Source organism: Hippopotamus amphibius, chromosome 7 (genome assembly GCF_030028045.1).
Source record: "Hippopotamus amphibius kiboko isolate mHipAmp2 chromosome 7, mHipAmp2.hap2, whole genome shotgun sequence".
NCBI lineage: Eukaryota > Metazoa > Chordata > Mammalia > Artiodactyla > Hippopotamidae > Hippopotamus > Hippopotamus amphibius.
Genome location: NC_080192.1, coordinates 7,150,240 through 7,165,683, shown reverse-complemented (window position 1 = coordinate 7,165,683; position 15,444 = coordinate 7,150,240). Strand labels below are relative to the sequence as shown.

Sequence of the window (15,444 nt, the reverse complement as noted above, 5' to 3'; positions counted from 1 at the left end):
ATCTGGTTCCAGTCTCCCTCCCTCCCTAGGCTCCCCGGGCAGACAGGGCCTCTGCCTCCATTTCTGCCTCAGTAAAATGGGGAGAAAACAAAACAATCTTGTGGTTTTAGAATAGGCAAGCTTCTGGGAATTCCCTGGCAGTCCAGTGGTCAGGACTGTGCACTTTCACTGCCAAGGGCGCAGGCTCAATCCCTGGTAGGGGAAATAAGATCTCATAAACCATGTGGTATGGCCAAAAAAAAAAAAAAAAAAAGGCAAGCTTCTGTAAATAGATTAATACTAAAGTACTAAAGTGTGGTCTTTAATCAACCTTGAGGTATAATTTATATGATACAATACACCTGTTTTACTGTATCATACAATATGACGAGTTTTAACAAATGTATGCACTTATGTAACTCTCACAGTAATCAAGATATGGAGTTAAAAAGGTGAAAGCATTTCTTCTAAGATCAGGAACAAGACAAGGATGGCCACTCTCACCAATTTTATTCAACATAGAATTGGAAGTCCTAGCCACAACAATAAAAAGAAATAAAAAGAATCCAAATTGGAAAGGAAGAAGTAAAACTGCTGCTGTTTGCAGATGACATGATACCATATATAGAAAATTCTAAAGACACCTCGAAAAAACTATTAAAACTAATAAATCAGTAAGTTTGCAGGATACAAAATTAATATACAGAAATCCGTTACATTTCTATACACTAATAACAGAGTATTAGAAAGAGAAATTAAGAAAACAATCCCATTTACAATTGCATCAAAAGAATAAAATACATAGGAATGAATCTAACCAAGTAGGTAAAAGACCTGTACTGGAAAAACTACAAGACATCAATGAAAGAAACTGATGATGACACAAACAGATGGAAAGGTGTATCGTGCTCATGAATCAGAAGAGTTAATACTGTTAAAATGACCCTACTCCTCAAGGCAATCTACACATTCAGTGCAATCCCTATTGAAATACCAAAGACATTTTTCACAGAGCTAGAACAAATAATTTTAAAATTTGTGTGGAGGACGTCCCTGGTGGCACAATGGTTAAGAATCCACCTGCCAATGCAGGGGACACTGATTCGATGCCTGGTCTGAGAAGATCCCACATGCTGTGGAGCAGTTAAGCCTGTGTGCCACAACTACTGAGCCTGCACTCTAGAGCCCGAGAGCCACAGCCACTGAGCCCAAGTGCCACAACTACTGAAGCCCATGCGCCTAGAGCCCGTGCTCCACAACAAGAAAAGCCACTGCACTGAGAAGCCCATGCATCACAATGAAGAGTAGCCCCCACTCTGCAACTACAGAAAAGCCTATGTGTGCAGCGACAAAGACCCAACACAGCCAATAAATTAATTAATTAATTAATTTTAAAAAAGTTTGTGTGGAATCACAAAGGACCCCAGATAGCCAAAACAATCTTAAGAAAGAACAACAGAGCTGGAGGTAGCACATTCCCTGATTTCAAACTACAGTAATCAAAACAGTGTGGTACTGACGCAAAAAGCAGACACATAGCTCAATAGAACAGAATAGAGAGCCTTAATAAATCCATACTTATATGGTCAGTTAATCTATGACAAAGGAGGCAAGAATATACAAAAGGGAAATGACAGCTTCTTCAGTAAATGGTGCTGGGAAAATGGGACAGCTACATGCAAAAGAATCAGCTGGACTACTTTCTCACACCATCTACAAAAATAAACCCCAAATGGATTAAAGACTTAAACGTAAAACCTGAAACCATAGAACTCCCAGAAGAAAACATGGGCAGTATGCTGTTTGTTATTGGCCTTAGCAATTTTGGGGTGGGGGGGGGATGTGTCTCCTCAGGCAAGGGAAACAAAAGCAAAGATAAACAAATGGGACTACATCAAGTTGAAAAGCTTTTGCACAGAAGGAAACTATCAACAAAACAAAAAGGCCACCTACTGAATGGGAGATAATATTTGCAAACAATACATCTAATAAGGGGCTAGTATCCAAAATATGCAGAGAACTCATATAACTCAACATCCCCAAAAAACAACAGCTTTAAAGTGGGCAGAGGACATGAATAGACATTTTTCCAAGACATACAAATGACCAACAGGCACATGCAAAGATGTTCAATATCAGGACCTCCCTGGCAGTCCAGTGGTTAGGACTCTGAGCTTCCACTGCAGGGGGCCCGGGTTTGATCCCTGGTCTGGGAACAAGATCCTACATGCTGCAACTAAGAGTTCACATGCTACAACTAAAGATCCCAAATGCGGCAATGAAGATCCCTCATGCTGCAACTAAGACCCAGCGCAGCCAAATTAATAAGTAAATTTTTTTTTAAAAAGAAGAAAAGATATATGGACTCTTGTGTTCATTGCAGCATTGTTTACAATAGCCAAGTAAGGAAGCAACCGAAGTGCCCATAAGCAGATGAATGGATAAAGAAGATGTGGTATATGTGCAGTGAAATACTAGTCATGGAAAAAGAGTGAAATCTTGCCATTTGTGACAACATGGATGGACCTAAAGGGTATTACGCTAAGTGAAATAAATCAGACAGAGAATGACAGGTGTTGGCGAGGATGTGGAGAAAAGGGAACCTTCATGCACTGTTGATGGGAATGAAAATTGATGCAGCTACTATGGAAGACAGTAGAGAGGTTCCTCAAAAAATTTTAATTAGAACTACCATCCAATCCAGCAATTTCACTTCTGGGTATTCTTCTGAAGGAAACAAAAACACTAATTCAGAAAGTAATACGCACCCTTAGGTTTATTGCAGCATTCTTCACAATACCTCAAGATATGGAAGCAACCTAAGTGTCCACAGATAGATGAATAGATAAAGAAGATGCGATATATATGGATATACAATATAATGTTACTCAGCTGTAAAAAAAAAATGAAATCTTGTGACAACATGTGTGATCCTAGAAGATGTTATGCTAAGTGAAGTGTCAGACAGAGAAAGATGAATACATATGATTTCACTTATATGTGGAATCTAAAAAACAAAACAAATGGACAAACATAACAAAACAGAAACAGACTCATAGGTAAAGAGAATAAATGGGTGATTGCCAAAGAGGAGGGAGTTGAAAGGGTGAGTGAAATAGGTGAGGGAGATTGAGATACTACAAACTTCCAGTTACAAAATAAATGTCACAAGGTTGAAACATACAACATGTGGGGAATATAGTCGATAATATTGTAGTAATCTGTATGGTGACAGATGGTAACTAAACTTATCATGGAGCTGGTGTAAGGTGTGAAAATATGGAGTCACTCTGCTGTGCACCTGGAATCAACATCTTGTTGTAGGTCAATTTACTTCAATTAAAAAGTAACAATAGGGAATTCCCTGGGGGTCCAGGGGTCAGGACTCCTGCTTTCACTGCTGGAGCCTGGGTTCGATCCCTGATTGGGGAACTAAGATCCCATCAGCCGCGTGGTGCAGCCAAAAAAACCCAAAAAACAAACAAACAAAAACCAAACAGTTAATGAATAAATCTCTTCTAGTTAAAAAAGAAACAATATAGAACATTTTTATCTCCCATGAACCTACACCTTTGCAGGAAGTGCACACACACCTCTCCAGCCTCAGACAACTTCTGATCTGCCTTCTGTCACTTTAAATTAGCTTGCCTGTAGTCGAATTACACAGAAACAGAATCCTGCAGAATGTTCGCTTCGTGATGGAGCTCTGTTGTAAAAGCAGAGCTCATCTCCCTCTGGTCTTTAGAACATGTTCTCCTCCCAGGTGGCAAGAGGGCGCGTGCCCCCACGTCTGAGCAGCAGTGGCAGAGTCACGAGCTTCTTAGTTCCCGCCTGGTTTTATTCCCATCCGACTTAATGGTCTTGAATTTAAATCTCACAATCTGATTCTGATATACGAGGGTGAGTCAAGAATTATCCGCACTCCGGTTATATTAAAACCTCTATAAATTCTACAGCCAGAGTGCGGATAATTTTTGATTCACCCTCATATATAAAAGGAAAATGCTAGAAAACCCCACGCAGGATTCATTCTAACCTTGCGGCCGCCTGTTTTGAAGGTCAAAGATGAGCCAGACTCTCCTCCTGTAGCGCTGGGCATGGTGGACCGCTCGCGAATCCTGCTGTGTTTCCTCACCTTCCTGTGCCTCTCCTTTAACCCCCTGACCGCCCTGCTGCAGTGGGGAGGGGCCCATGATTCAGACCAGCACCCACACTCAGGCTCTGGCCGCAGCATGCTGTCGCTCGAGTCAGGTAGGTGGAGGGCCACCCGGGCGTGGGTGGGCTGCCGTGGCAGGAGAAGGCCCTGCATGCAGGGCTTTTGTCGTGGGCCCGCTCCTGCTTACCTCTGATAGGGACTGGCAGACGTCGCATTTTGGAAGGAACAGGGCAAACCCAAGTTCAGTCAGAAAGAGCAAAACAAGTCAGGACCCTGCACTGCTGTCATTGGGGGTTTGGGGGGGTGCCTGTTTGAAGGAGGAGGTGGTCTTCTTACTGCCTGAGTTGTTGAACCAATAGCCTAACCCTGCGTTGGCTAACAGAGATTTTCGTGGCACTCTGCCCCATAGTGACAAGGACTGCCAGGTTCCTATTTAGACTAGAATTGTCCCAAATTTGCTGCACTGTGGACTAGGGTGTGTGTATTATTCCTACCCTAAGCACTTAGACATTGTTACTAAATGAGGCAATCGCATCTGTTCCAAAAATGAGGGAGGAGTCTCTTTCCTGTCACAGTGGGGGTCCGTCGGGTGCCCTGCGGGGTCCCAGGGCTGCTTCCAGAGGCCCTTCCGCCAGGCCCAGCAGAGATGCTCCTCGCTCCTCCGCAGGTTCCAGGGGCTGGTTCGACTGGATGGTGCCTACTCTCCTCCTGTGGCTGGTGAATGGCGTGATCGTGCTGAGTGTGTTTGTGAAGCTGCTGGTCCATGGGGAGCCCGTGATCCGGCCGCATTCGCGCTGCTCGGTCACCTTCTGGAGGCACCGGAAGCAGGCAGACCTGGACCTGGCCCGGGTGAGTTCTGCCGCCCGCCTTTCCCCTTCCTTGCCCAGGCTCGGCCCATAACTCAGCAACATGTATCCAACATCCCAGGGTATAAAAATACCCCGGGGGCAAGAGGAGGAAGGGACCCTGCCCGAAACAGTCACAGGGCGGTGAAGGAGAGGGCACCTGTGCAGAAATGATTCCATGACACGAGATGATCTGTAGTCTGTAGATGATGGGAGAACAAAGTGCTGTGGGAGCCTGGGTTTGAGCAGAGCTGTTGAGGGCAGGAAGGACCTTCCAAGTGGAGAGGGCAGCAGGAACAGATGGGGTTTTGGGACTGGCAAGTAGATGGGTCTGTCTGGAGTATGCCAGGGGAGACAACGGCTAAGGCTGGTAGTGTAGCTAGGGCCCAGGTTGGAGAGGTGTTTGACTAGCGACTGATTAGGGCTTTTGTTCCAGTTCTCTGGAGAACCAGGAAAGTTTTTGAGCAGGAAAATTAGCTGAAAGTTTCTTTTGAAATCAACAAAGAAGTTTACAGGAAGGATTCTGGGGCAACTCACAGCACTGAAGGAAGAGTTAAACACCAGAGTCTCGAGAGGAACAGGGACCAGGACAGCCCTCAGCAGCAGATAGCCGTGGGCTTGCTCTCCCTGCCTGCAAGCTACAGCACCCACAAGAGAGAATTTGGCCAACCAGCCCATCAGTGGACCTGTGGGCCACATCCAGGGCTGTGGCTACTAGAATATAGATGTGGTTGTTGCGGGACTACCCCTTAAAGAAGACAGTTCCCCAAGAAAAGCATCCCCAAATGTATATCCTAGAGACACGTTCAGGTCTGTGATTCACAGGTCATTCTGGTGGCCATATGAAGGGTGGGTTGGGGGAGGGAGGCACAAAGTGGGTGGAAGCAAGTGAGGGCACTCTTAGAAGAGGCCGGGGGAGAGGTGACAAGGACCTGGAATCAAAAAGAAAGGCATGAATTCAAGAAATATTTGAGATGTGAAATGGAAGGCAAGTGGCGGTGACGGTGACTCAGTGATGGGGGAGGCTGGAAGCTGTGGTGGGCTTCGTGTAACTGTGTCGCTTGGAAGTGCTGCGAGAGGGCCTTGAGGGTGAGAAGCGTCTTGACCAGGAGGCAGGCCGTGGGGCCAAGGCGGGTCGGGACCAGGGTGGGTTGGAAGCTGTGCGTCTGCCAGGAGAGGGTGCCCAGGGAGAGTTGGATTGGTGAGTGGGAAGAGACAAGAGCCGAAGCCTGAGCCTTGGGAACAACCAGCATTCCTGGGAAAGATGGGGAAGAGGAGCCAGGGGACACAGGGGAAAGCCCACCTCCTCTGGAATCTGTAAACACAGGTGCTCCTCCTGGTTGGAAGGACGCCACCACCACCTTAGAGAGTGTCGTCCTCAGGGTGCTGGCATCCACTTCCCTTTGTAAGGATCCTCTTTTCTGTGAAGGTGCAGGAAGGAGAGTACAGATATCATACCCACTGCGTGATGGGAAAGGAGAGGAGCACTTACTCCAGTTTCTCAAGACCGTGTAGCCTCCAGTAAAGAGAAAAACAGAGAAAGGGGTCTTCAGTACAGGGCAGTACTCTCTGCTAGGCCCTCTCAGGTTGGCAGAGAGTTGCTCAGATCCTTGGTTAGGGTAGTTTAGCTATGTTTTTGCCTAAATCTGTGGTTCTCAAACTTCAGCAGATATCAGACTCACCCAGAGACCCCGACCCCAGAGATTCTGATTCAGAGGTCAAGGGAGGGTAAGGGTGGGGGACCAAGAATTAGCATTTCTAACAAGATCCCAGGAGCTGATGCTACTGGTCTCTAGGAATCACACTTTGAGAACCTAACAGTCTAAAGGAGCACATGGTTCATCGTCCAAATCCATGTTATCTTATATATGAAAGCTACGGTGGGAAATTCTGAATAGTATTTGCGTAAAGGTAGAACACAGTACAGTCCCAGTTTAGTAGAAAGCCTGGGAGGAAATATATCAGAGTGTCAGCAGTCATTCTTTCTGGGGGATAAGATTACAGGTGATTTCTTTTTACTTTTTTGTAGCTTTCTGAGTTTTTCCAGATTTTCTTCAGTGAGCATGTATTACTCTGATAATCTGGAGAGGTGAAGAGAAAATGAGAGTTTTTATTAAAGCAAAATAAAAAGGCCACATCAAGGCCAGCGAACATTATACCTTCTTGCTGCTTGCTAGGGGAACTTCACGGCTGCCGCTGCCAACCTGCAAACCTGCCTGTCGGTGTTGGGCCGGGCACTGCCCACCTCCCGCCTGGACCTGGCCTGCAGCCTCTCTTGGAACGTGATCCGCTACAGCCTGCAGAAGCTGCGCCTGGTGCGCTGGCTGCTCAAGAAGGTCTTCCAGCACCGGCGGGCCACCCCGGCCACCGCTGCAGGCTTCGAGGAGGAAGCTAAGACCAGCGCCCGGGATGCAGCCCTGGCCTATCACAGGCTGCACCAGCTGCACATCACAGGTGAGGGGTGGCCACCACGGCCCTGCTTGCCTCCAAGTGCTGCCATGCATCGCTCTGCCCTGGCTCAGTTTGCCAGTTTTCTTCCGCAGTCGAATAAAGTCCCCTTTACACTGCCCGTTTAGGATGGTTAGACAAACCTTCCACCCGTAGCCACGGTGGCAAAGATTGCAGTTCATCAGGTTAAGACACATTTTTCACATTAATGTCTCTGCACTTGGCTGTGTCCTCTGCACAACGAATGTCCTCGTTAGGTTGGCAGTGTTTTCTCCTTGATGGGACAGACTAATGGTGAAACTTGAAATTGATGGCGTCTTAGATTCAGTGAAAGGTAATCATTTATTTCATTCAACGAACTCCTGCTCTAATAGAGAAGCAGACAGGTCAGCACGTGAATTACAGTTCAGTGTGGTAGAGGTAGCAAAGAATTGGGTTTCAGTTGGTGGGGAGGGGTCCTTGTTGGGGAGGGTTTCAGGAAAGTCTGGGCTTTGCATGAAAGTATGCATAGCGCTCACCAGCTCTGCAGAAGGGGATGTGCCTTCCAGACAGAGGGATGTACGTTCCCAAGGAGGAGCTGCCCCCCCCCCACCACCCCGGTGGCTCTGGAGGAGGAGATTTCAGGGGTCCCCAAGTGGGCTGTGCAAGGGGAGAGTGCTGGGAGCCAGGGCAGTGGAGGAAATGACGTCATCAGGCCTGTGCTTCTGAAGTTGAGAGGATTCGGTCTGACAGAGAGGATTGAGGCTGCCTTCAGGGAGGCCGAGTGGGAGCTAACGCAGGTGCCCAGAGGACAGACGGGGAAAAAGGAGAAGGTGGGGTTGGCAGCCTTGGGGACTCATTGGGCGGGAAAGGTAAGGATGGGAGCCGGCTAAGATGGTTCCCTGGTTTCTTGCTTGAGAGTTTGGGTGAATGGTGTTGCCACCAACAAAGATGAAGAAAACAGGAGGAAAGCAGTTTTCTAGGGAGGAGATGAGACGTTCCACTCAGGACACTTGCCTGTGAGACACCAAGGGGAGATGTGCAGTGGTGGGGGCTGCGCTGGGTCTGTAGCCCAAGCAGAGGAGCTGGGTCTTTGGCCTTCAGCTTAGAGTGACAATCAAGGGCGCTGATGGGAGGGCTTGTGGTGCAGGGGCCCCTGAGGGCATGTGGAAGGAGACCCACGGAAAGCCAGGCCAGGGACAGGGAGGCAGGCGGAGGCTGCCTGAGAGGCCAGGAGGGTTGGTGCGGGGGGAGCAAAGTCAGAGGGTTCAAGAAGGGAAGTTGCTGCCGGGCCATCGATAAGATGAGGGCAGAGAGCAGTGGTGAGATGTGGTAACCGGAAGGTGATGAAGACCCTGGTGGCTGAGGGAGCTTCGTCCCAGGCCTCAGGGGGATTGGAGGTGAGACACTGGGGCCAGCTGGGGACTGTGAACACCTGGAGCTTTGGTAGAGTTCTAGCAGAGGCCCATCTGCAGACCTTCCCTGCCTCTCTGTCTCATCCGTGCGCCCTGGGGGATGGAACAAACTCCATCCCAGGTCTCTGATCAGGAGGCTGCATCTGTCCAGGAGGATTCCAGCTGGGATGGTTCATGTCATTCATTCCACCCACATTCACGGAGCACTCACTGGGCCTGGCCCTGAGCAAGGCACCAAGGAACATTGCCCTCTGTCCTGCTTCCCTGCAAAGGAGAAAGCCTGGTTGATGATGCCTCTGGGGGAGACCGACACCTAACGCCTGTACAGAATGAAGTCTGAGGGCTGATAAAAGACCAGAGGGGCTGGGTGGGGTCAGAAGGCCTGGCTGGGCCACCCTTGAGGCTCAGCAGAGCGAGGCGCTGCTTGCCCTGGCCCCCTCCCAGCTGCCCTGGCCCTGTCCCAGCGCCGAAGTGAGGACCAAAGCAGGCGGCAGTGTGACGGCCTCAGAGCCTCGATGGACCCCGGGGCCTGACTTTAGGGTCACCGCAGACGAGCGCTGCAGCCCTCACGGGAGGGTGCAGTAAACCTCTCCTGGTCTTCCACCTCCCCGCCAAGATGTGTCTGGCCATCATGGCTCAGTTTTGTGTTACTGCCCCCCCCCAAAAGGGCGTATGCGTATATATTCTGGGGTTGTGTTGATTGAATATAAATTCACGTCAGCTTTTGTTGTCTTTTTAATCTTTACAATCTTTCTTGCGACGTTTGGAGACACAGGACTGTATGAGCAGAACACGGCCATGCTGTTGACACCGTTTGTTGCAGTTCCTGCCTCTGAGTCCTGTTCACCGGCCTGCAGTCATAACCACTCCCATTACATGAGGCCGGGGCCTGGCACTTGACGTGTATGTTCACTTGTCCCCAACAACCTGTGAGGTAGAAAGGAGCACACGGCTACTAAGTCGCAGAGCCTGGCACCCCGTTCAGGACTGTCTGATCACCGAGTTCAGACTTTCTCCTGTGGTTCTGCTGTTGCCGGAGAAAGCAGGAAAACGCCTGGGTGAGGGAATCTGTCAACAGTCATCGTCCGTTTCTGCTGCCGTAGGTAAGCTTCCTGTGGGGTCCGCCTGTTCAGAGGTGCACATGGCTTTGTGCGCTGTGAACCTGGCTGAGTGTGCAGAGGAGAAAATCCCACCGAGCACGCTGGTGGAGATCCACCTGACGGCTGCCATGGGGCTCAAGACGCGGAGTGGAGGCAAGCTGGGCTTCCTGGCGGTGAGTGTCCTGCAGGTCCTTCCTGTGCACCTGCGCTGAGCACCCTTCCCAGCCAGGAGCCAAGAGGCAAACACAGGCGCGGGCCGTGCCCTTAGCTGCTGACCACCTAGAGGAGTAGCTGTTCATTCCGTGAGTCATTCCACACAGTGAACAAAACAGGCCACATTCCTCCCTCACGGCCCTTGCAAAGCATTTTAGTGCCTTGAGGTGAGAGGATTGATTCAGCAATAAGAGTGACCTGTATTCAGGGATTAACGTATGACTCTTCTGCTTGGAATCTTCTGGTTGTGTCTCCTGGTTCGTTTGTTCATTCAGAGGTATTCTGTTTGTTACCTTCTGTTGATCACGGCACTGTGGGTCTAGAAATGGAAAACAGTGTATGTCTTGTGAGGAACTCGGTTCAGATTCCAGGTGGGAACTGGCTTTTCAGGCGCCTCTGGTGTGCCTGTTGCAGGGCCAGCCCTGGGAATTCACAGCTGGATAATTCACCGTCCTTGTTACCAGCCAGTTCACGGCCTCTGCTGACCGCAGGCTTCCTCTCACTCCAGCAGACACAGGCATGTTTTATTCAATGTCTACGTTGGGTAGGCTGCCGAACACATCAGCTGTATTCAGAATAGAATGGTCACATCTCCCCTTCTGTTTCCATATCTCGTTAATAGCGCTGATGAGCTGGGAGTGAGCAGGAACGTGCCCTGTGGTGACACTGATATGTTTCTTGAAGTGTGTCACCATCATCTGGGTGACAAAGGGCATGGGAGAGCCCAGCGTACTTTCTGTGTCTCAACCCTGTTTCCAGGACCCAAACAAGATGTTCATTTAGCAAATGTGACTGAGTCCCTGCTCTAGGCCAGGCACTTCCTGGGGAGGACATGCAGTGGCGAGCAGGACATTTGCCCTGCCTGGGGGAGCACACAGTCTTGCAGGATCCCAGGCCAGGACCAGGCCTTCGGTGCAGTAGGGTGAGTTTGAGGGTGGGGCTCATCTGGCTGCCCAGAGAGCACGCCGGGCTCCCGACCCTGTCTTAGAGGAAGTCAAGGTGGGCTTTCTGGGCACAGTGAATCTAGGCGGAGAGCAGTCCTAGTGCTCTGGGCCAGTGTTGTTACATTTGTAAGTTCTCTGTCCCCCAGAAGTATTTTGAAGGTATTAATTTTATCAAAATACAACATACAGAAAAATTTGCGCATTTTAACTTAACAGCTTGATGAATTTTCACAAAATGAACTTACCAGGTAAGTTGGTATGTGGCATGTAACAGCCACCCAGACCAGGAAGTAGTGTGTTCCCATCACCCCCAGAAGCCTCCTGCAGGCCTTCACTCATGCTGCCCCCTGCAGAGGTAACCATCATTCTGAATTCTGTCACTGTAGTTTAACCAGCCTGTTGTTTGTTGTTCCTGAAAACCTTTTATTGAGGTACAATATGCATGTAGAAAAGTATGCAGATTATAAATACACAGGTCAGTGACTTGACAAAATGAGCACATCCTCATAACCAGCAGACAAATGGAGAAACAGAACATAACCAAGACCCCAGAAGCCTCCCTGGGGCCCCTTGCAGTCAGCAAACTGCCCCTCCTCCAAGCCCCCCAGCCAGGTAGCCAACATCCCGGTGAAAGGAGAGTCACCCGTGCGTCTTGTGCATGTCTGGCTGCTTTCACTCAGTGTCATGTGTGAAGGTTCATTTATGCTACGTATAGTCAATAGTATTCCATTGTATGACTAGGCACTTACAAATAGTGCTGCTGTGAACATCCCTGTTCATCTTTCAGTGAACGTGTGGCTGCATTTCTGGAATGACACTGCTAGGTCAGAGGTATGCATATGTTCAGCTGCAGTAGACGCTGCCTGACAGTTTTCCAAAGTGGACGTACCAATTTTCACTTTGCCAACAGTGTGACGAGTTCCAGATCTGCACTCTCACCAAACACATGACAGTTTGGTTTTTTTAGCCCTGCTGGTGGTATCTCATAGTTTGCATTTGCAATTCCCAAGTGATTAATGTTGTTGCACACCTTTTCATTGGCCATTTGGAGAGTCTCCCTTGTGAAAACCCTGTTCAGGTCTTTCACCTGTTTTTTATTTGTTATGTCTCTGTTGGTTCAAGGAGTTCTTTATTCTGGCTGTGGTCCTGTGTTGCATATGTGCTCTGCATACATCTTTCCCTCTGTGGCTGGCCTGCTCGCTCTCTCAGTGGTGTTAATTGATGAGCACAAGTTCCTAAATGTTCATGAAATCCAGATTATTCGTCTTTTCCTTAACAGTTAGACATTTTATGTCCTGTTTAATATATCTTTATCCTACCCAGAGTCGTGAAGATACTCTGCTGTGGTATTTGCTAGACACTTTATTTTTAAATGTTCACCTATAGATCCATAACCCACTTGGACCTGGGTTTTATATGAGTTGGAGGTAGGGGTGCAAGATTGGCTTGTTTTTCATATGTGCATCTCCGTACCCCAGAATCTGCTGTTAAAATGACTGTCGTTTCCTCACTGTACCAAGTGGCACCTGCTGCATAAATTAAATATCCACGTGTGATGAGTCTGCTTCCTGACACTCTAGTCGGTTGCATTGCACCAACACCACACACCCCTAATGGCCAAGCCCTCTGCTACATCTTAATATCTGGAAGTGTCTGTCCTCCGGCTTTAGTGACTAGTGTTTGCTCTTTACCTTTCCATATAAATTTTAGGATCATCCCATCATCCCAAAAATCCCACCGGGCTTTTGATTGCCCTTGTTGCTAAGACACATCTGCTCTTTAAAAGGGACTCAGTCCATTTGAGGAAGGCGTGTGTGTAGCAGCTGAGGATCGGGAAAATGGTTCCCTAATGAGTTCCCCCACTCCGCAAAAAAAAAAAAAAAAAAAATCATCGGGTGCACCTGACAAGCAGTGAACAGTTTGATGTGCATTTCCTTCAAGTTTTCTTCCTGTGCATCAGAACATATGTGCATTATACCTTATTTAATGTGATCATACCAGAAACCCTGTTTTGCCACTTGCTTTTTCAACCAGATTATAAGCCTTGGGCCTCTTTGTTTGTCGCCTCCTGTTCCACAGAGGTACTTGTTACTCCAGCATGTACTGTCGGACTTAAGTACTGTCCTGATGGAGGCAGTGGGCTGTTGCTGCTGCCACCAGATGTTTGGGTTGGAAGCGGTCCTGCATTTGCAGTTGCAAGCGGTGCTGCAGGGAGCACCCTCACCTGCTTGTACAAGTACCTCTTCAGGTTAAGTCTCCCAGAGGTGTGATGCTGGTCAAAGAGGATCAGTATCTGGAACATGAATGGTATTTTGCCAGATGTGCGTTTTCAGTGAAGGTGGAATGGGGAGAGGAACCAGGCTCTAGGAAAGGACCTTCCCCTCTCATCTGTTTGCTTCTCTTGGGAGGGGAATAATAAGAGACCCAGATAGTACTTTCTTAGAGAGGAAGAAGCTTTGAATTTGGTGGAATGCATTTAGCCAGCAGATGAGTCAGGCACTAGGGGTCACGCAGAGGGCCGGCCTCTGTGAAGATGGTGTAGGCCAGAGGTTCCCAAGCTTTCTTGGTTCATGGCACCCTTTGTGCCTCAGTAATTTTTTCATGGTTGCCTTGGGCTAAAAGAAATACTTAACAGTTCTGTTTGTTAATTAGGTAAAACATCATAATATATATTTATGTCTTAGCAACTTAGTGGCCACTTGGAAAAATAATACATAGATATGAAAGAAGAAATAGTGTTTTAGTTTTATTCTTAATATCCATGCATACTTACTAATGGGATGTGTGTGCCTGTTGCATATGCCTTCTCAGACTTTGAAATCAGGCTGGACATCACCACCTTCATTTCCTATTCCACATCAGTTTTCACACAGCACTTGCTTTTTATTACAACAGCCTCCAAAAACTCAGCCTCCCAAAGATGACACCACCCAGAGGAAGGTCGTGCAACGTCACATTGAAACTGAACTGCCTCTGGCTAGTGGTTTACATGGTGTCCGATTCATGTTGAGTATTGTTGTATTTCCCCCCAAAGTGTGGAATATCCAGTGGTACCCCTGTGAGTTCGCTGCGGTGCTTTGGGGTGCCTTGACACACAATTTGAGAACCACCAAGTCAGACTGGCATGGGAGGACATAGGCTGGAGTTGGAATTGGCCCAGGGGTACAGGGCGGCCCTCAGGATCCAAACTGTTCTGAGTCTTCTGCCGCAGCTGCTCAGTTCAGCCACCAGCAGACGAGTCATGGGGGAGGGGCTCCTCAGCCCCAGCTGGAGTGCAGTCTGGTGTCTGTAAAATTTAGGGAAATGATCATGGGGTGGCAGTGCCAAGGAAATTAAAAGACCGACAGAAGTTGTTTTCTCAGTTTCCCTTCTAGAAGCCATACCGTGGATGCCTATCCCAGGATTTATATTTCTTATTAATGCAAACTACTGAACTCGAGCTCCCCCTCCCGCTGAGATGTGTTATGACTATAAAGTTTTTCTTTTCTAAGAATTAAGCTTAAAAATGTATTTTAACTTACTCATCTTCTAAAGGGCTTCTCTGGGTTCCTCTTGCAATAGCACCTAACCAGGCTTCATTTCCGCTCCTGTTGGTGACGTTTGGGCCCTTTGTAGGGACCAGTGGTCCTCGGTTTCCCCTGGAGCAGCCATCGGCTCCCTTGCTTATCAGGCATGTGCTCTCAGGAGAGCGTTGGGGGCAACTGTTAGAGGTTTCCAGTCTTCAAAGGGCCTGGAATTGCCACCAGACCACCCCCAACCTCTGTCCTCTTCAGGCTCCTCAGCTGCTGTTCTCTGACTATTGCAGTTACAAGCTCACACCCAGTGAGGGCTTTGCTGGGGGTCAGGAGAAGGTCATAGAATTCTCTACATATGCTCTCCAGTCCCCTTTTTTAAGTATGGTGGTCAGCAAAGAGGAGAAAAGGCCATTAGTGCTGCCGGCCCTGTGATTAGAGATTTAAGTGGCATGCCCCGCCGGGCCCTGTGAGTGCTGTGATAACATTAGAGAGCAGTTTGGCTGGGTGCTTTTCTTCTGGATTCAGGCAGCCATCTCCAGGTTCCCCCGAGGGAGCCAGTCAGAAGACTGTCCATGTTCCTTAAGTGGCACTTTGGCAGGGCTATTTCCGACCCTGGCATTCACGTCTTCTGAGGCCATCGCATTAGCTGATGGCTACTCAGAGCCCAGTAAAGGTCAGAACCATCAGACTGAACCAGACAAGAAGGCAGCTACCTTCGTTGTGGCGGCGAGGGATGTAGTGTGAAGGTTGAGGTCCACTGCCCAGCCAGCAGCCCCTCCTCTGGGCTCCCTGCATCTCGCATCTCTCTCCCTCCATCTTTCTCTGCTGAGCTTCTCATTCAGATTGGCCT

At 48.6% G+C, this 15,444-nt stretch overlaps 1 protein-coding gene across 2 annotated transcripts in view; it reads left to right on the top strand.

Annotated features, from left to right (window-relative positions):
• The window catches only part of SREBF2 (sterol regulatory element binding transcription factor 2), a 59,469-nt gene that overhangs the window by 30,504 nt on the left and 13,521 nt on the right, over nt 1-15,444 (top strand). For both annotated transcript variants that reach the window (XM_057742126.1, XM_057742127.1), the window contains exons 8-11: nt 4,038-4,230; nt 4,803-4,984; nt 7,158-7,434; nt 9,926-10,095. In XM_057742126.1, the coding sequence (XP_057598109.1) occupies nt 4,038-4,230; nt 4,803-4,984; nt 7,158-7,434; nt 9,926-10,095 (822 nt within the window). The remainder of the gene's footprint in view (nt 1-4,037; nt 4,231-4,802; nt 4,985-7,157; nt 7,435-9,925; nt 10,096-15,444) is intronic.